The sequence below is a fragment of the Syngnathus typhle genome, linkage group LG1, assembly GCF_033458585.1.
Source record: "Syngnathus typhle isolate RoL2023-S1 ecotype Sweden linkage group LG1, RoL_Styp_1.0, whole genome shotgun sequence".
NCBI lineage: Eukaryota > Metazoa > Chordata > Actinopteri > Syngnathiformes > Syngnathidae > Syngnathus > Syngnathus typhle.
The window spans coordinates 26,208,578-26,227,770 of record NC_083738.1 but is presented as its reverse complement, the minus strand read 5'-3'; the positions used below and the strand labels follow the sequence as shown (position 1 = coordinate 26,227,770).

Here is a 19,193-nt window from a genome sequence, read left to right as displayed (position 1 = left end):
CTGACGGTAAATTCATGTGGATGTTGAAATCGCCCATGATAATTATATTATCCGCATTGGTTACTAGATCAGCCACAAATTCTGAAAATTCATCCAGGAAGCCAGAGTAAGCCCCGGGTGGACGGTAAATAACAACAAGATAAAATGACGGTAAAGCGGTGGATCGGACAATGAGAACCTCAAATGTTTTAAATACGTTGATCGAACGAGGCCTAAAACTAAGCTCGGAATTCGAGATGAGGGCGACACCCCCACCCTTTTTTCGAGGACGCGCCACATGCGAGCTCACAAAATTTGGAGGCGAGGCCTCATTAAGCGGCATCAGTTCATTAGGTTTTAACCAGGTCTCGCAGAGACCAAAAGCGTTTAGATTATGTTCTGTGATGAGATCATTAACGAGAATGGCTTTCGTATGAAGCGATCTAATATTCATAAAACCAAGTTTAAGTGTAATTGGTCGATCCGGGTGCGTATTTATCGAAGGATATTTATACGAAATGCGAGTAAGATTGTGTTCTCTAAGCCTGACATCACCTCTCAAATGTTTGTTAGCGCGGTGGGCTGATACGACCGTGGGAATCTGATAGTAAATATTTGTTACACGTGTAGAATTATCTGAAACCGGCACCGTTTCCTCAGCAAAACCGGTCGGGGTGGAGTGATTGGATTTGTCTACTACCCCAGTAGAAAGTGCGTTTATGTGTACTGTCGCACTATTCAAACTATCACGCTCTAGTCTACACAAGGAGCTATGTGCATGCTGGGAGTCTAGCCTAGCGCTAGTTAACTTTATCTTAACAGACTCCAAACCCATCCTGACAGGTGGTCTGATCACCTGTGACCCGGCCTGCTCTAAAGTGACCTGTCATGTGGGGCTCAAACAGTTTGAGCTGAAAGTATTCAATCAATAACGACCATTTGGATCACAAAGCATCTAGTTATCAAGTTATTATTGATGATGGATGTCATGAGAAGTGAGGACAGTTCACAGCAAGTACTGCAAATCATATTTTAGTCAATAGAGGGCACCACAAGACCGATGCATAATCTTGTGGCGCCACATCAGCTGGGGCAAAACTGAGGCAATCAGTGATTTGTAACAAAACTGGCCATAGTTGAATCTTTCACCCAGCGCTCCACTTTTCCACATCCAATATGGTGGCAAAGTTGACCTACGTACAGCAATCAAGCTGGGTTTATGGATATTTTCAATGACAAAAGCCCTCGACGGTCACGTGATTTCACGGAAAGCCAAACTTTAATTTACGTTGTAGTTACGCAGCCCGCCAGGGGGCGGCGCTGTTTCAACACGTGGTTTATTTATATATGTATAAATATATTTTTAAGACGCGCGCGCACAAACACGCACAGTCATTTGCGGGAGTCGAACTCATGGTCCATGCACACAAGACAGTCGAGTGTACCACGACACTCTCAGCCATCCTCAGTTTATTAACATACTGTTGGCCTGAGTGACGTCATCGCCGGGCTGAACTCCAATTGGCTTGCCTGAGAAGTAATCGAAGCGCGTCCTGCGCTTCGCTGTTGTTCCGCGTTCGCCTCTTGGACGACGAGTCGCAACTTTGACGGAATTCCCTGCTTGACGAAAATCGAGAAATAACATGATGTTTAGAATGAATTTACTTGCATTCTTTGTTTTGGCTGTGCAAATATACAGCGTGACGCCTGGTAAGTTGAGCTAGTCGGTTTATTATCTTAAAAATTGACGCTCTTGATTTGGAACTGACGCAGTCATTATTGTTTATTGCTTTCGGTTTCTTCACTCGTCTGTTGCGTCGGCATTTTAAGTTCTTTCACCTAAACGGCCGTTTTGTCGGAGTTATACGGAAATACATAGCTATTATTATAAATGTAATAAAGTTGGAAAACTTGAAAATGGCACAAATCAAGGTGATATGCCTCAGAATAAATATGTAATCGATGAAATGTGGAAAAGCCCACGCACAAGAATGAAATGTTGTACAGGGGAGTCTTTGCAATTAATAATTAACATTTCACAGTCATGGCAATAAAGTTGTGTCTAATCTTTCAGAAAAAAAACGTTGTATAGCCTCTTAACATTATTATTTCGATAAGAGTCATCGTGTCTCCGTAAATTATATAGACATTATATATATATATATATATATATATATATATATATATATATATATATATATATATATATATAAGGCAGTTCTTATGTTCAGACAAGTAACATTTTTTTAGATGTTACCTGCTGACAGTTTCGACTGTGAGGAAGACTGGAGACACAATCGAAACTGTCAGCAGGTAACATCTAAAAGTTGGACTAAGTTCATCTTGTTTTTCCTTTTCAATTACTTCACTGGTTCTTCTATATCAAACAAATTATTTTAGGTGTATTTACCTGACATGTTTCGGCGGGTTCTTCCGCCTTCATCAGATCTGATGAAGGCAGCATCGAATATCTCGCTTAGGGCGTCACACTGAAATCGAACAACTGGGAGAAAAAAGGTTGTCAAATTCAAGTTTGACAAGTTTGTGCGGAAGAACGCGTTTGGAGAAACATGACATTTCCAATTTCAAGTGCTGCAAAGTTCCATCTGCGGGCAGAATCATTGAAAAAATGAAGATCGATTTGATCATGTGTGTCATTTTTGTGTTTGCCTTCCAGTCATTCACACGCTCAATTATTTCGTGACGGCCTCTCAAGTTGCAAAGCTACCAGAGTACTGGGAGGCCGCGTATGTTGACGGCGTTCAGATTCTGCACTTTGACAGCAACCACAGGAAAGCAAAAGCCAAACAAGACTGGGTGGACAAAATCACAGAAGATGATCCGCACTTCTTGAAGAGAGAGACGGCGAACAGTATTAGTGCTGAGCAGGTCTTAAAAGTCGACATTGAAAACATTAAGAAGCGCTTCAACCAAACTGGAGGTTTGTTTACGTCCAACCTTCTGCTCGTCAAATGACACTTTCTTTGTCACTGCTGGCTTCTCTCTGAGCATCATCCTCGCTGAATCTTGTGCGCCATCCTTTCAGGTGTTCACATGTTTCAGTGGATGTACGGCTGTGAATGGAATGATGAGACTGGGGAGGTTGATGGTTGGGAGCACCACAGTTACGATGGAGAAGACTTCATATCATTTGAGCTGAAGACGATGAGCTGGATCGCAGTACATCCGCAAGCTTTCATCACCAAACTCAAGTGGGACAGAGACGACGGATACAAGCAATACTGGAAGAATTCCTTGACTGAGGTGTGTCCTTTACGGTTGGAGAAGCATGTGAGCAACGGGAGGGAGTTCCTGACCAGAACCGGTACATTGTCCTCTCACGCCTTCTCTGCGTCTTTCAAGCTCACACACAGTGTCCATCTTTGACGCTCTTTCAAGTTGTTTCTTTTCCTCCATGCACATCCTCCACTCTTCTCTCCATCTTTGCGCGCAGAGCTTCCCACGGTGTCTCTCCTGCAGAAGACTCCTTTCTCTCCGGTCACCTGCCACGCCACAGGTTTCTACCCCAGGACGTCGGACCTCTTTTGGAGGAAGGACGGCCAGGAGATCCACGAGGACGTGGAGATGGGGGAGACCCTCCCCAACCACGACGGAACCTTCCAGACCACGGCCGACCTGAAGGTGGAGCTGACGCCCGCTGCGGAGGGCCGCTACGAATGCGTGTTCAAACTGGATGGCGTCCGGGAGGAGATAGTCAACAAGCTGTACTTCAGAAGCATCCTGAGCAACGTGCGCATTCAGGGTGAGCCACGCGTCGGACACGGCTCGGCATCACGCCGACAGTCGTTCACGTGTCTCGTTTTGTTGCCATGTGAAGAAGAGGAAGACAGGAAGAAGGCGGTGGCCATCGCTGTCCCGCTGGTGGTCCTGGCTCTGGTGGCGATGGCGGTGACGCTGGGGGTGTTCCTGGCCAAGCGACCCAAAAGCCAACAAGGTGAACGACGACACAAACGTTTGCTCCGTTTGTGGCGATTCCTAATCTCCTCTCGCTTCTCTTCCATTTCAGCCAATTACGCTCCAGCTTGTAAGTGAGACGTCTTCCGCTTGCTGTTTTGAAAAAATGCCAATGCCTTGAATGTATTTTCTTTTATGCTCCCTCAGCCAGCACCTAATCTTCTGAGCAGGATTGAATGAACCCCATTAAGGTTGAAGGGATGTCTTCTTTTTTTGGGTGCCACGCTTGATTGAATCATCCCATTCCAACTGTATGAACTATTTGGAAATGCTTCTTATTTCAAATTGAAATGCAACAGTTTTTCAAGTGCAGTGAATTCTAATTGTATTTACTTCACTAGTTCTTCAAAATACCGCTAGAGAGAGCCAACTTAGCGCAAGTAATATCCGCATCATGCGTTGCTTTTTTTAAGTGCTTTTTTGTTAAGCGAGCTACTGATCTATTTGATACAAGTTTGAGTATCATTATAAAAATGTTTGAAATGAGGTTTCACCTCGCGAGAAGTATAAAGCGAAATGTCAACACTTACGGCTGTCCATATAATCGTATTGTTGTGTCGTTAAAGATTTTTTTCAATTGGAATATATTTATTCAATACTTTATCCCATTGAAAAGAGAAGGTACGAATAGAAATGGATGGAACTGAAATTGAAAGGGTGCAGGAAAACAAATTTCTTGGGGTAATAATAGATGACAGGCTGAGTTGCTGAGTCGAACTATGGAGCAGTCTAAGTGAGGGACTCAAACAAAGTCCAAATCTCCACTGTTCTGCCCTCAAAATTGTTTTCATGACGTAAGAAATGTTTTCTATGTAAAGAAGCATACACAATGGTTATTTGTCGTTCGGAAGCAAATCGGAAATGTATTTTGAAATGCACTGGAAGCTGCGCATGCTTTTGTTGAAGCGACTTGCCAACTGATGACTTACTCGCGTCATCTAAGCAAATCTTTCTCCTCTCCTTATGCTCACGGAATCAACGGCTGTAAGTTATCATCGTTTTATTGGATAACTTTATTATTGTTTATAAAATAAGAATATTCGTCGAAGAAACTAAGTGTGTTTGTTGTTTCACTTGCAGTTTCACTGGTTGTGTTTAACACTGAACAGAAATAAAGGGAGCAAGACGCTCTGAATCCTGGCTCAAGTGTTCTATACATGAGTTGGGCTGGCTGATGAACTGCGACAACGAAAGATTCAAACATGGCCACCAAATCGACGACGCGGAGACGGTAGACTTTGAAGAGAATTCACGTCGACCTTCATCTTCCAAGTCATCAGTCCACACTCGATCGAGAGCTAGTGCTACCTCCAAGCGCTCGACAATTCCGTTCTGGAGGCAGAGAGCTTCGGCTGAAGGAGCGGCAACCAAGGTAGCCTAGTCAAGGAAGCAGTTGGAAATTAAAAGGCAACGAGCTGGGCTAGACATAGATTTAGAAGGATAAGAAATTGAAAAGGAAGCAGAAGATTATGTGCAAAGCCAAACACAGCCTACAGTGGAGTCTGGCGCCGCGAAGCCACACATAGTCCACCACCTCTGGCAGCTGAGGAGAGGTCCTCACACAACGTCTGCAGACCATCAGTGAATGAGGAACGTGAGGAAAAGGAGAAGTTCCAAGAGGCAATCAACACTCCGTATTATGCCCCCCCCCATTTCATGGTGCAGTCAGACCTTGTGAGTCCAGCCTTCTACGACAGTCATCAGCCACACCGACGACACCACCACGCATGGATGACTTCAGGCCTTTGCGTGATAACTTCAGGCCTCTTCAGAGTGACACCCGACTCAGCCTTCACATGCAGCAAGGCACGCATCTGCCCCAAAGCCACCTGACAGTCCACATATGCAACAAGATCTCCTCCTCATGCCAGCCCTCCACACATGACAGACTTTGCCAAGTTTCTTGCTCGCAGAGAATTAGTAACTACTGGCCTCACAAAATGTGATGATATGCCAGAGAATTTTCGGGCATGGCAGTCCTCATTCCTAAATGCAACACAAGGCTTAGGTTTATCATACAGTGAGGAGCTGGACCTCTTGGTGAAGTGGCTCGGTAAAGACTGTCTGTCTGCTAGAGACAACACGAAGCGAAGATTGCTCAGTGATCTCCCCATGGAGCTATTAGCAGCCAAAAACGATGGATATCTTCCTGGCCTCGTATACCTCGACACGCCTCGTGGGATAAAGCCTATTGTGGCGAAGTTACCTTCAGGCCTGCAGGAGAAATGGCTCAGTGTAGGCTCAAAGTACAAGGAGCGCTACAGGACATTCCACAGAAAGACAAAACATTCTTAAAGAACATAAACGCTGCTTTAAATGCTGCCTCCCGATCAATCGGCCCTTCCGCAAATAGACATCATCATCGGTTGGAAGTCCGCTTTCCAGGCGCCGCTGGGTTGGACTGGATTCTCAAGATGGCTTTCTTCCACCGGGGACGGTCCATGGCCATCTCGTGGTTGAGAGTCCTATACTGAGAACATTTTTGGAGCAAAACTTTTTACAGCCGGATGCCCTTCCTGACACCAACCCAAGGGGAAATTGAGTTTCTGTAGGGGTTGACTCCCTTAGCCCATTCCTCTCCCGAGGAACCCACTTGTACTATTTAACCCATAGTTGGGGGTTGGTTCGTGGGCACCAGGGCGTGTCCACACACCGGTGGGCCTGCGTGCCGCACGTCTAGGGTCCAAACCTCTGAGTCCCTTGTAGTTTAGCCTGGGTCCGTGTTGTACCCAGTTACCATGTGCCACTGTTATGCTCAAAGGTGTGCCTGGTGCGCGTCTTCCCTCGGGGACAGCCAGATCGCTCTGTCAAGATGTATGTCATACTTGACGATCAGAGCAAGCGCTTACTGGCCCGCTCTGAATTTTTCCACCTTTTCAAAGTCGAGAGCAGCCTCTCCCCTTACCTGATGAAGACCTGCGCCGGCACCACAGAGCTGGTCGGCAGGAAGGCGGCGGACTTTCAGATCCAAGCAGTGAACGGAGGTGTGTGCCTAGACCAGGCATGTCCAAAGTCCCGCGGACCAAATCCGGCCCCCGATCAGATTTCATACGGCCCGGCCCGCAGCTTCGGTCTTATAATGTATAACAATATACAATATAAGAAGAAATAATCAATTACCCTTAAGGAGTAGTATTGACTTCTTAAACGGTAAAGATCTCCACAAGGATCAAGCATTACAATTTCATCCATCCATTCATTTTCCGAACCGTTTAGTCCCCACGGGGGTCGCGGGAGTGCTGGGGACACCCTGAACCGGTTGCCAGCCAATCGTAGGGCACACAGAGACAAACAACCATTTGCACTCGCACTCACACTTAGGGTCAATTTGGAGTCTTCAATCGGCCCACCAAGCATGTTTTTGGGATGTGGGAGGAAACCGGAGTGCCCGGAGAAAAGCCACGCGGGCCCGGGGAGAACATGCAAACTCCACACAGGGAGGCCCAGAGGTGGAATCGAACCCGCACCCTCCTAACTGTGAGGCGGACGTGCTACCCAGTGCGGCACTGAGCCGCCGCATTGCAAATTACGAAATAAAATCTAACTTCTATCTCGAACTAAACTAAACATTTCTAACTTCAACGCAGGTGCTTGACTACAAATAGAACGTCTTAAAAAAGGAAGGGCACTATTCTTTCTTTTACATTACAAACTATTTTTGTTGTTGTTTTGGTAAATATATCAGTTTTATAATTTTTTAAATGGCGATATTCGGAGCAAACATGCAACACACGGTTTTTCTATCTATCCCTCTATCTATCTATTTATTTATTCATTTATTCATTTATTTATTTATTTATTTATTTATTTATTTATTTATTTATTTATTTATTTATTTATTTATTTATTTATTTATTTATTTATTTATTTATTTATTTATTTATTCATTGCAACACATGCTGCAGGCAATCCTGAGTGACGTCATCACCGGGTTGAACTCCAATTGGCTTACCTGAGAGATAATCGAAGCTCGTAAACTGTTGTTGTTCCGCGTTCGCCTCTCGGACGACGGACGAGTCGCAACTTTGACCGAAGTCCCTGCTTGACTAAAATCGAAAAACACATTGATGATTGGAATGAATTTACTTGCATTCTTTGTTTTGGCTGTGCAAATATACAGCGTGACGCCTGGTAAGTTGGACTTTTCGGTTTATTATCATAAAGATTGACGCTCTTGATTTGGAACTGACACAGTCATATTGTTTATTGCTTTCGTTTTCTTCACTTGTCTGTTGCGTCGGCATTTTAAGTTCTTTCACCTGAACGCCCGTTTTGTCGGAGTTATGCGGGAATACATCGCTATTATTATGAATGTAATAAAGTTGGAAAACTTAAAAATGGCCCAAATCAAAGTGATGTGCCCCAGCATAAATATGCAATCAATGAAATGTGATAAAGCATACGCACAAGAATGAAATGTTGTACAGGGGAGTCTTTGCAATTAATCAACATTTCACAGTCATGGCAATAAAATTGTGTCTCATCTTTCAGAAAAAAAACATTGTATAGCCTCCTTACATTATTATTTCGATAAGAGTCATCACGTCTCCGTAAATTCTATAAGGCAGTTCTTTTGTTCAGACGAGTGACATTTTTTTAGATGTTACCTGCTGACAGTTTCGACTGCGAGGAAGACTGGAGACACAATCGAAACTGTCAGCAGGTAACATCTAAAAGTGTTTCACTTGTCTGAACAAAAGGATTGCCTCATATTATTTATGGATTTTTTTTTCTTTTGCAAATGAAGGAGAATGGCAAAAATTATGTCATTCGATTTCTTTCCTCAGTGGATGTCAATCACTGCTGAGGGGCATCGAATATCTCGCTTAGGGTGTCACACTGACAGAACTGGGAGAAAAAAAACAAAGGCAGGTTGTCACATTCAAGTTTGACAAGTTTGTGCGGAAGAACGCGTTTGGAGAAACATGACATTTCCAATTTCAAGTGCTGCAAAGTTCCAACTGCAGGCGGAATCATTGAAAATATGAAGATTGATTTGGTCATGTGTGTCATTTTTGTGTTTGTCTTGCAGTCATTCACACGCTCAATTATTTCAATACGGCCTCTCAAGTTGCAAAGCTACCAGAGTACTGGGAGGCCGCGTATGTTGACGGCGTTCAGATTCTGCACTTTGACAGCAACCACAGGAAGATGAGAGCAAAACATGACTGGGTGGACAAAATCACACAAGATGATCCCCACTACTGGGAGGGAGAGACGGCAGGCAGTATTCACGCTGAGCAGGTCTTCAAAGTCGACATTGAACTCCTTAATAAGCGCTTCAACCAAACTGGAGGTTTGTTTACGTCCAACCTTCTGCTCGTCAAATGACACTTTTTTTGTCACTGCTGGCTTCTCTCTGATCATCGTCCTCGCTGAATCTTGTGCGCCATCCTTTCAGGTGTTCACATGCTTCAGGTGATGTCCGGCTGTGAATGGAATGATGAGACTGGGGAGGTTGATGGTTGGCAGCACTACAGTTACGATGGAGAAGACTTCATATCATTTGAGCTGAAGACGATGAGCTGGATCGCAGCACATCCGCAAGCTTTCATCACCAAACTCAAGTGGGACCAAATAGATGGGTACAATGAAGTCTGGAAGAATTACTTCACTGAGATGCTTCCTTTTGAGTTGAAGAAGCACGTGAGCAACGGGAGGGAGTTCCTGACCAGAACCGGTACATTGTCCTCTCACGCCTTCTCTGCGTCTTTCAAGCTCACACACATGCTCTTTCAAGTTGTTTCTTTTCCTCCATGCACATCCTCCACTCTTCTCTCCATCTTTGCGCGCAGAGCTTCCCACGGTGTCTCTGCTGCAGAAGACGCCTTCCTCTCCAATCACCTGCCACGCCACGGGTTTCTACCCCAGGACGTCGGACCTCTTTTGGAGGAAGGACGGCCAGGAGATCCACGAGGACGTGGAGATGGGGGAGACCCTCCCCAACCACGACGGAACCTTCCAGACCACGGCCGACCTTAAAGTGGAGCTGACGCCCGCCGCGGAGGGCCTCTACGAATGCGTGTTCAAACTGGATGGCGTCCGTGAAGAGATGGTCACCAAGCTGTACGCCAAAAGCATCCTGAGCAACGCCCGCATCCAGGGTGAGCCACGCGTCGGACACGGCTCGGCATCACGCCGACAAACGTTCACGTGTTTCGTTCTGTTTCCTTGTGAAGAAGAGGAAGACAGGAAGAAGGCGGTGGCCATCGCTGTCCCGCTGGTGGTCCTGGCTCTGGTGGCGATGGCGGTGGCGGCGGGGGTGTTCCTGGCCAAGCGTCCCAAAAGCCAACAAGGTGAACGACGACACAAATGTTTGCTCCGTTTGTGGCGATTCCTAATCTCCTCTCGCTTCTCTTCCATTTCAGCCAATTACGCTCCAGCTTGTAAGTGAGACGTTTTCCGCTTGCTGTTTTGAACAAATGCCAATGCCTTGAATGTATTTTCTTTTATGCTCCCTCAGCCAGCGCCTCATCTTCTGAGCAAGATTGAATGAACCCCACTAAGGTTGAAGGGATGTCTTCTTTTTTTGGGTGCCACGCTTGATTGAATCATCCCATTCCAACTGTATGAAATATTTACATTATATATATTTTATTTGATCCTATTTATATTTGCTGGTGGGACCCCCTGCAGTTTGCTTACCGCCCTGGTGTTGGGGTGGACGATGTAGTGATTTATTTACTGGCACAGAACGCTGCTTCACCTGGGAGGATCATGTTCTTCGGTTTCTCCAGCGCTTTTAACACCTTCCAGCCGTCACCGCTCAGGGTGAAGATGGGTGTGGACCAGCGCCTGCCTGGCTGCATGGACAACAGACTTCCTCACCGTCAGGCCGCAGTACGTGAGGTTACATCGATGTGAGTCTGACGTGGTGCGCTGCAGCACAAGTGTCCCCAAGGGTACGGTGCTCTCTCCTTTCCTTTTCGCCCTGTACGCTTTGGACTTTACCCACGACACTGCCACATCCAGAAGTTCTCCGACGACACGGCCATTGTTGGATATGTTTCGGAGGGGAACGATCTGGAATACAGGACGGTCATCGAGAACTTTCTCAGCTGGTGTGAGCTCAACCAGCTTCAGCTGAACGCCAGCAAGACAAAGGAGATGATTGTGAGCTTCAGGAGGACAGCTCCCCACTTCACTCCGGGGAACATCCAGGGATCGGACATTGAGGTCGTGGAGAACTACAAATCCCTGGGTGTTGGCCTTAACAACAGACTGGACTGGACTGATCACACCCACGCCCTGTACAAGAAGGGCCAGAGTCGCCTCCACCTGCTGAGGAGACTGAGGTCCTTGCAGGGCTCTCCTCAGGACCTTCTATGACTCTGTGGTGGCCTCAGCCAAATATGCGCAAATGAAAAAAATGCTTAAAAAAGGCGGGGCTTTTTGTCTTGAAACGGATTAATTTTTTTTCCATTATTTGCAGCCTGGTTTTTGGGACGTGGAGAAGGTGTGAATTGGATGAGCGGAGGCTTCGGGCGGCAGGTTTTGGGGCAAGGAGTTCTTTGAGGTATGGGGGAGCATGTCCGGGGATACACTGGTGAGTGAGGAGGGCGATCTTCTCATCAGTTTGGAATTTGATAGGGAGCCAGTGCAGAGAACGGAGGATGGGTGTGATGTGGTCGCTTTTCCGCATCCTCATGAGGATCCTAGCAGCGCTGTTTTGGATGTACTGAAGCCTCTGGAGGCTCTTGCTAGGGATCCCGATGAGGAGTGCGTTACAATCGTCTAGCCTTGAGGAGATAAAGGCGTGGACAAGTTTCTCAGCATCCGTCAGGGTAAGTGTGGGTCGGAGTTTGGAAATGTTCCTGAGGTGGAAGAAGGAGGTTTTGCAGATGTGTTTTATGTGTGACTCTAGGTTGAGTTGAGGGTCCAGTTTCACACCCAGGTTGGTGACAGTGGCTGAAAGGGGGATAGTGTGACCGGCGAATGAGATGCTTGTTATTGGGCAGGTATGGATCTGATGGGGAGTGCCAATTCACATGGCTTGGGTTTTGTCACTGTCGACTTTCAGGAAGCTGAGATTTAGCGGTAAAGAAGGTCAAAGTTATTGCACATTACCTCTGAGGAGTCTGTTGGAGTGGTGGCTTGGGGTTTGAGAAAGTGGTTGATGGTTGAAAAGAGCTGTTTTGAATTTCCAGGGCTATTGTTTATGATATTGGAGTAGAACTGGGCACGTGCAGTCCCAAGGGCTTTTCAGTAGGCCTTCTGATGTTCTTTGGAGGCCTGTTTGCGCACGGTCAGTCCTGAGGCTTTGAGACGACGCTCCAGGATGCGTCCAGTTGACTTCATCAGACGCAGCTCACTGGTGTACCAGGGGGCTGAGCGTGAAAAAGTGACTGTTTTGTTTTTTTGTGGGGCGTGGATACCTAGGAGTTTGGCCAAAGAGTTATTGTAATGGTCCACTTGCCTTGCTGACTCATGGAAAGGTTGCAGAGGAGGAGGAGAGAAGCTGGAGGTCCTGTGCTATAGTGTCTTGATTGATGTTTTTGAAATTTCTCAATGAGATTTGACGCTTGGGTTTGGAGTGGGAGCGTGGGAAAGATTACCCAGATTACTTCCTCCAAATGTTCCAATAATAACACATAGTGAAAGCCAAATTGAGCAAATTGGCTATTTCAGAAGTGTGTGTCAAAGTGGTAGCCCTTTGCACTAATCAGTACCCAGGAAGTAGCTCTCGGTTTCAGAAAGGTTGGTGACCCCTGCTCTACAACATGCGGTGCACCTGATACCATTGTGTTTCGTCTCTGCGAGCGGCACTTGTTTTTGTCCTTGTCTGTTATTTAACCTTTTTTGAAATGTTGGCACTCGTATGCGCTGCTGTGACAAGTAAATTTCCCCGCTGTGGAATGAATAAAGTTCTATCATCATCATCATTTGGAAATGTTTCTTATTTCAAATTGAAATGCAGCTGATGCACTTTGTTTAAAACGGGCTGTATGCATAGTTTTGAGTCAATTCTAATTGTATTTACTTTCTGGGTCATCTCGCTGCTTTTCAGACTCGCTTTACTAAACTCGCTACGTTCATTTTAGTATCTCTAAAGTGCTAATTATGATGGTTCTCACTTTGGGCTGTAACAAGACTGATTCATTGTATTTATTCTCATCACTTGATTCTGAGGGCATTTTATTGATCAGTTTGAGCTGAAAGTATGCAATCAATAACGACCATTTGGATCACAAGGCATCTAGTTGTCAAGTTATTATTGATGATGGATGTCATGAGAAGTGAGGACTGTTGACAGCAAGTACTGCAAATCATATTTTAGTCAATAGAGGGCGCTACAAGACCGATGCATGTTCTTGTGGCGCCACATCAGCTGGGGCAAAACTTACACTCGTCATCCAAAACGAAATTTGAAATTGTTAACAAATGGTTTATTTAAGATAAGAGTGTTAGTGGCGTTAAGTAAACTTCATGTCCCTTATCAGCTAGCTTTATATTAGACGGGAATACATTGCTATAACTGTTGGAAGTTTAAGTTCATAAATTTGGAAAATTTAAAAAATGACTGAAATCAAAGTGGTGCACAACAGCATAAATATGCAAACGATGAACTATGGAAACGCCATCGTACATTAATTAAATGTTATACAGGAGAGTATGTAATTAATAATTAACATTTCACGAGAATGGAAATAAAATTGTATCTAATCTTTTTGAATTGTTTTATTTTTCTTAATTTATTTTTGGCAAATTAAAAAGTGAGAACAGAGTAGACAATCAGTGATTTGTAACAAAACTGGCCATAGTTGAATCTTTCACCCAGCGCTCCACTTTTCCACATGCAATATGGCGGCAAAGTTGACCTACGTTCAGCAATCAAGCTGGGTTTATGGATATTTTCAATGATAAAAGCCCTCGATGGTCACGTGATTTCACGAAAAGCCAAACTTTAATTCACGTTGTAGTTACGCAGCCCACCAGGGGGCGGCGCTGTTTCAACACGTGGTTTATTTATATATATATATATATATATATATACCGTTTGTTTCCGTGTATAGTGCGCAAAATTTAACTAATTTATTGTCCTAAAATCTGGGGTGCGCATTATACATGGGTACAAAAAAAAAAAAAAAAAAAATTTTTTTTTTTAATTTTTTTTTTTTTTTTAAGTCCCAATGATCGTCACACACGCAGGGAGGCAATGGGTCCCATTTTTATAGTCTTTGGTATGGTCTTAACTAGGCTGGATGTAATTTTTTTTGTTGGCGTTGATTTCTCCGACTGCCCGTAAACGCACCACCGCGCTTCGTGCGCGCACGGGACAGCAAACGAGCAGGTGATCGAGCAAGCGTCTGATACGAGAGCATTGCGGTCGCATGGAGCGTGTTTGAAGTGAACAGCAGAGAAGAAAGGCAAAGTGTTGTGAAATAAAATGCACAGAACGGATGCGCAAGACACGTCAGCTATATTAAGAGCGAGAGTTCAGTTCTCCACCTATTAGTTTCAATTCACAGTTTAATTAGCAGTTTGAATCAGCAAATAACAAAATGCGTATTACAGGTAATATTTTATTTCACAACACTTTGCCTTGTTCCTTTGGTCTCTGCTGTTCATCCTAAAACACAAAGGCGCTCTTTAAGCAATGCGACAGTGAGCGCCCGGCGCGCTGCACCAAATTAAGCTCCCTGCGCAGTGCGCACTGAGGTCCACTTAAATTTTAGAAAGTACATCAGGACTTTAAAAATATCTTCTAAATTTCAGCGACGGCTCTGTCACAATAATCGACCAGCCCGGTGCAGTTGGGCGGTCGGCGGCGCGCTACGGTTGAGCGTTCTCTCGCACGCTCTCTCTCTCGCTCTCTCTCGCTCTCGCACACACGCAAACCGGATATCATACGGAGGCCGCCATTACAGATGCGCAGAACGGATGAGCAAGACACGTCAGCTATATAAAGAGCGAGAGTTCAGTTCTCTACCTAAATCCGTATTACAGGTAATATTTTATTTCACAACACTTTGCCTTGTTCCTTTCTTCTCTGCTGTTCACTTCAAACACGCTCCACGCGCACGGAGCGCGGTGGTGCGTTTACGGGCAGTCGGAGAAATCAACGCCAACAAAAAAAATTACATCCAGCCTAGTTAAGACCATACCAAAGACTATAAAAATGGGACCCATTGCCTCCCTGCGTGTGTGACCATCATTGGGACTTAAAAAAAAAAAAAAAAAAAAAAACTAATTTTTTTTTTTTTAAAAATTCATAAAAATTGGGTGCGTATTATACATGGGTACAAGCTTTTTTCCAGCATCAGCATGCCATTTTTAGGGGTGCGTACTATACATGGGGGCGCACTATACACGGAAAAAAACGGTATATCTAAAATATATATATATTTTTTTAAGACGCGCGCGCACAAACACGCACAATCATATGGGGGAGTCGAACTCATGGTCCATGCACACAAGACAGTCGAGTGTACCACGACATTCTCAGCCATCCTCAGTTTATTAACATACTGTTGCCGTGAGTGACGTCATCACCGGGTTGAACTCCAATTGGCTTACCTGAGAGGTAATCGAAGCTCGTAAACTGTTGCTGTTGTTCCGCGTTCGCCTCTCGGACGACGAGTCGCAACTTTGACGGAATTCCCTGCTTGACGAAAATCGAGAAATAACATGATGTTTAGAATGAATTTACTTGCATTCTTTGTTTTGGCTGTGCAAATATACAGCGTGACGCCTGGTAAGTTGGACTTTTCGGTTTATTATCCTAAAAATTGACACTCTTGATTTTGAAGTGACGCAGTCATTATTGTTTATTGCTTTCGTTTTCGCCACTCGTCTGTTTAGTCGGCATTTTAAGTTATTTCACCTGAACGCCCGTTTTTTCAGTTATACGGGAATACATAGATGTAATAAAGTTGGAAAACTTAAAAATGGCACAAATCAAAGTTATATGCCTCAGCATAAATATGCGATCGATGAAATATGGAAAAGCCTACGCACAAGAATGAAATGTTGTACAGGGGAGTCTTTGCAATTAATAATTAATATTTCACAGTAATGGCAAAGAAATTGTGTCTAAAAAACATTGCATAGCCTCCTTACATTATTATTTCGATAAGAGTCATCATGTCTCCGTAAATTCTATAAGGCAGTTCTTTTGTTCAGACGAGTGACATTTTTTTAGATGTTACCTGCTGTAAGTTTCGACTGCGAGGAGGGCTGGAACCACAATCGAAACTGTCAGCAGGTAACATCTAAAAGTGTTTCACAAAAGGATTGCCTCATATTATTATTGGATTTTTTAACAAAAGCAAAAAAAAAACCAAAAGCAGGTTGTCAAATTCAAGTTTGACAAGTTTGTGCGGAAGAACACGTTTGGAGAAACATGACATTTCCAATTTCAAGTGCTGCAAAGTTCCATCTGCAGGCGGAATCATTGAAAAAATGAAGATTGATTTGATCATGTGTGTCATTTTTGTGTTTGTCTTCCAGTCATTCACACGCTCAATTATTTCGTGACGGGCTCTCAAGTTGCAAAGCTACCAGAGTACTGGGAGGCCGCGTATGTTGACGGCGTTCAGATTCTGCACTTTGACAGCAACCACAGGAAAGCAAAAGCAAAACAAGACTGGGTGGACAAAATCACACAAGATGATCCGCACTACTGGGAGAGAGAGACGGCGGGCAGTATTCAGAATGAGCAGGTCTTCAAAGTCAACATTGAAATCCTTAATAAGCGCTTCAACCAAACTGGAGGTTTGTTTACGTCCAACCTTCTGCTCGTCAAATGACACTTTTTTTGTCACTGCTGGCTTCTCTCTGATCATCGTCCTCGCTGAATCTTGTGCGCCATCCTTTCAGGTGTTCACATGTTTCAGGTGATGGTAGGCTGTGAATGGAATGATGAGACTGGGGAGGTTGATGGTTGGCGGCACCTCAGTTACGATGGAGAAGACTTCATATCATTTGAGCTGAAGACGATGCGCTGGATCGCAGCACATCCGCAAGCTTCCATCACCAAACTCAAGTGGGACCAAGAGGACGGATACAATCAAGTCTTGAAGAATCACCTAACTGAGGTGCTTCCTTTCCTGTTGAAGAAGCACGTGAGCAACGGGAGGGAGTTCCTGACCAGAACCGGTACATTGTCCTCTCACGCCTTCTCTGCGTCTTTCAAGCTCACACACAATGTCCATCTTTGACGCTCTTTCAAGTTGTTTCTTTTCCTCCATGCACATCCTCCACTCTTCTCTCCATCTTTGCACGCAGAGCTTCCCACAGTGTCTCTCCTGCAGAAGACGCCTTCCTCTCCGGTCACCTGCCACGCCACGGGTTTCTACCCCAGGACGTCGGACCTCTTTTGGAGGAAGGACGGCCAGGAGATCCACGAGGACGTGGAGATGGGGGAGACCCTCCCCAACCACGACGGAACCTTCCAGACCACGGCCGACCTGAAGGTGGAGCTGACGCCCGCCGCGGAGGGCCGCTACGAATGCGTGTTCAAACTGGATGGCGTCCGGGAAGAGATGGTCACCAAGCTGCACGCCAAAAGCATCCTGAGCAACGTGCGCATCCAGGGTAAGCCACGCGTCGGACACGGCTCGGCGTCACGCCGACAGTCGTTCACGTGTCTCGTTTTGTTGCCATGTGAAGAAGAGGAAGACAGGAAGAAGGCGGTGGCCATCGCTGTCCCGCTGGTGGTCCTGGCTCTGGTGGCGATGGCGGTGGCGGCGGGGGTGTTCCTGGCCAAGCGTCCCAAAAGCCAACAAGGTAAAGGACGACACAAATGTTTGCTCCGTTTGTGGCGATTCCTAATCTCCTCTCGCTTCTCTTCCATTTCAGCCAATTACGCTCCAGCTTGTAAGTGAGACGTCTTCCGCTTGCTGTTTTGAAAAAATGCCAATGCCTTGAATGTTATTTCTTTTATGCTCCCTCAGCCAGCATCTCATCTTCTGAGCAGGATTGAATGAACCCCACTAAGGTTGAAGGGATGTCTTCTTTTTTTGGGTGCTACGCTTGATTGAATCATCGCATTCCAACTGTATGAAATATTTGGAAATGTTTCTTATTTCAAATTGAAATGCAACAGTTTTTCAAGTGCAGTGAATTCTAATTGTATTTACTTCATTAGTTCTTCCAAATACCGCTAGTGGGGGCCAACATGCCACAAGTAATATCCGCATCACGCGTTGCTTTTTTTAAGTGCTTTTTTGTTAAGCGAGCTACTGATCTATTTGATACAAGTTTGAGTATCATTATAAAAATGTTTGAAATGAAGTTTTACCTCACGAGAAAATATATACAAAACCAGACAAGAAATAACTAAATTCATAAGTATAAAGCGAAATGTCGACACTTACGGCTGTCCATCTTATTGTTCTGTCGTTAAAGATTTTTTTCAATTGGAATATATGTATACAATACTTTATCTCATTGAAAAGAGAAGGTACGAACACAAATCGATGGAACTGAAATTGAAAGGGTGCAGGAAAACACATTTCTTGGGGTAATAATAGATGACAGGCTGAGTCAAACTATGGAGCAGTCTAAGTGAGGAACTCAAGCAAAGTCCAAATCTCCACTGTTCTGCCCTCAGAATTGTTTTCATGATGTAAGAAATGTTTTCTATGTAAAGAAGCATACACAATAGTTATTTGTCGTTCGGAAGCAAAGCGGAAATGTATTTTGAAATGCACTGGAAGCTGCGCATGCTTTTGTTGAAGCGACTTGACAACTGATGAGTTACTCGCGTCATCTAAGCGAATCTTTCTCCTCTCCTTATGCTCACGGAATCAACGGTTGTAAGTTATTATTGTTTTATTGGATAACTTTATTATTGTTTATAAAATAAGAATATTCATCGAAGAAACTACCGTTTTTTTCCGTGTATAGTGCGCAAAATTTTACTAATTTATTGTCCTAAAATCCGGGGTGCGCATTATACATGGGTACGAAAAAAAAAAAAATTTTTTTTTTTTTTTTTGTTTTTTTTGTTTTTTAAGTCCCAATGATCGTCACACACGCAGGGAGGCAATGGGTCCCATTTTTATAGTCTTTGGTATGGTCTTAACTAGGCTGGATGTAATTTTTTTTGTTGGCGTTGATTTCTCCGCTTCGTGCGCGCACGGGACAGCAAACGAGCAGGTGATCGAGCAAGCGTCTGATACGAGAGCATTGCGGTCGCATGGAGCGTGTTTGAAGTGAACAGCAGAGAAGAAAGGCAAAGTGTTGTGAAATAAAATGCACAGAACGGATGCGCAAGACACGTCTGCTATATAAAG

At 44.7% G+C, this 19,193-nt stretch overlaps 3 protein-coding genes across 8 annotated transcripts in view; 2 read left to right on the top strand and 1 right to left on the bottom strand.

Annotated features, from left to right (window-relative positions):
• The window catches only part of LOC133159647 (uncharacterized), a 51,948-nt gene that overhangs the window by 13,210 nt on the left and 19,545 nt on the right, over window positions 1–19,193 (bottom strand). For 2 of the 3 annotated variants that reach the window (XM_061286866.1, XM_061286875.1), the window contains exon 1: window positions 2,390–2,658. Coding sequence is in view for 1 of the 3 variants with exons in the window: in XM_061286856.1 (XP_061142840.1) it covers window positions 2,391–2,443 (53 nt within the window). In the remaining 2 variants the exon portion in view is untranslated. Of the gene's footprint in view, window positions 1–2,389; window positions 2,659–19,193 lie in introns of those variants that run through there. The other variant, XM_061286856.1, reaches the window with a different exon arrangement.
• Window positions 1,364–10,514, top strand: LOC133159706 (major histocompatibility complex class I-related gene protein-like). 2 transcript variants are annotated; one of them, XM_061286986.1, is made up of 7 exons: window positions 1,364–1,689; window positions 2,657–2,920; window positions 3,026–3,304; window positions 3,434–3,742; window positions 3,818–3,934; window positions 4,007–4,024; window positions 4,102–5,094. In XM_061286986.1, exons 1-7 carry the CDS (start codon window positions 1,623–1,625, stop codon window positions 4,110–4,112), a joined length of 1,065 nt encoding a protein of 354 aa, XP_061142970.1. In that variant the 5' UTR covers window positions 1,364–1,622; the 3' UTR covers window positions 4,113–5,094. The 2 variants fall into 2 exon arrangements, with proteins under 2 accessions (XP_061142970.1, XP_061142981.1); XM_061286997.1 differs by lacking the exons at window positions 3,818–3,934; window positions 4,007–4,024; window positions 4,102–5,094 and adding exons at window positions 10,134–10,250; window positions 10,323–10,514.
• LOC133159659 (BOLA class I histocompatibility antigen, alpha chain BL3-6-like) lies at window positions 7,926–18,781 on the top strand. 3 transcript variants are annotated; one of them, XM_061286897.1, is made up of 7 exons: window positions 7,926–8,085; window positions 8,987–9,250; window positions 9,356–9,634; window positions 17,182–17,490; window positions 17,566–17,682; window positions 17,755–17,772; window positions 17,850–18,781. In XM_061286897.1, exons 1-7 carry the CDS (start codon window positions 8,022–8,024, stop codon window positions 17,876–17,878), a joined length of 1,080 nt encoding a protein of 359 aa, XP_061142881.1. In that variant the 5' UTR covers window positions 7,926–8,021; the 3' UTR covers window positions 17,879–18,781. The 3 variants fall into 3 exon arrangements, with proteins under 3 accessions (XP_061142881.1, XP_061142890.1, XP_061142872.1); XM_061286906.1 differs by lacking the exons at window positions 8,987–9,250; window positions 9,356–9,634 and adding exons at window positions 16,405–16,668; window positions 16,774–17,052 and having other exon boundaries at window positions 7,932–8,085; XM_061286888.1 differs by lacking the exons at window positions 7,926–8,085; window positions 8,987–9,250; window positions 9,356–9,634 and adding exons at window positions 15,489–15,649; window positions 16,405–16,668; window positions 16,774–17,052.

What these genes read in the sequence shown, in the direction of transcription:
- LOC133159706 (XM_061286986.1), top strand. Translation starts at nt 1,623, where the DNA reads ATGATGTTTAGAATGAATTTACTTGCATTCTTTGTTTTGGCTGTGCAA. An exon ending in GCGCTTCAACCAAACTGGAG is followed by an intron (nt 2,921 to 3,025) that starts GTTTGTTTACGT and finishes CCATCCTTTCAG; the next exon opens with GTGTTCACATGTTTCAGTGG. An exon ending in GGAGTTCCTGACCAGAACCG is followed by an intron (nt 3,305 to 3,433) that starts GTACATTGTCCT and finishes CTTTGCGCGCAG; the next exon opens with AGCTTCCCACGGTGTCTCTC.
- LOC133159659 (XM_061286888.1), top strand. Translation starts at nt 15,583, where the DNA reads ATGATGTTTAGAATGAATTTACTTGCATTCTTTGTTTTGGCTGTGCAA. An exon ending in AATATACAGCGTGACGCCTG is followed by an intron (nt 15,650 to 16,404) that starts GTAAGTTGGACT and finishes TTTGTCTTCCAG; the next exon opens with TCATTCACACGCTCAATTAT. An exon ending in GCGCTTCAACCAAACTGGAG is followed by an intron (nt 16,669 to 16,773) that starts GTTTGTTTACGT and finishes CCATCCTTTCAG; the next exon opens with GTGTTCACATGTTTCAGGTG.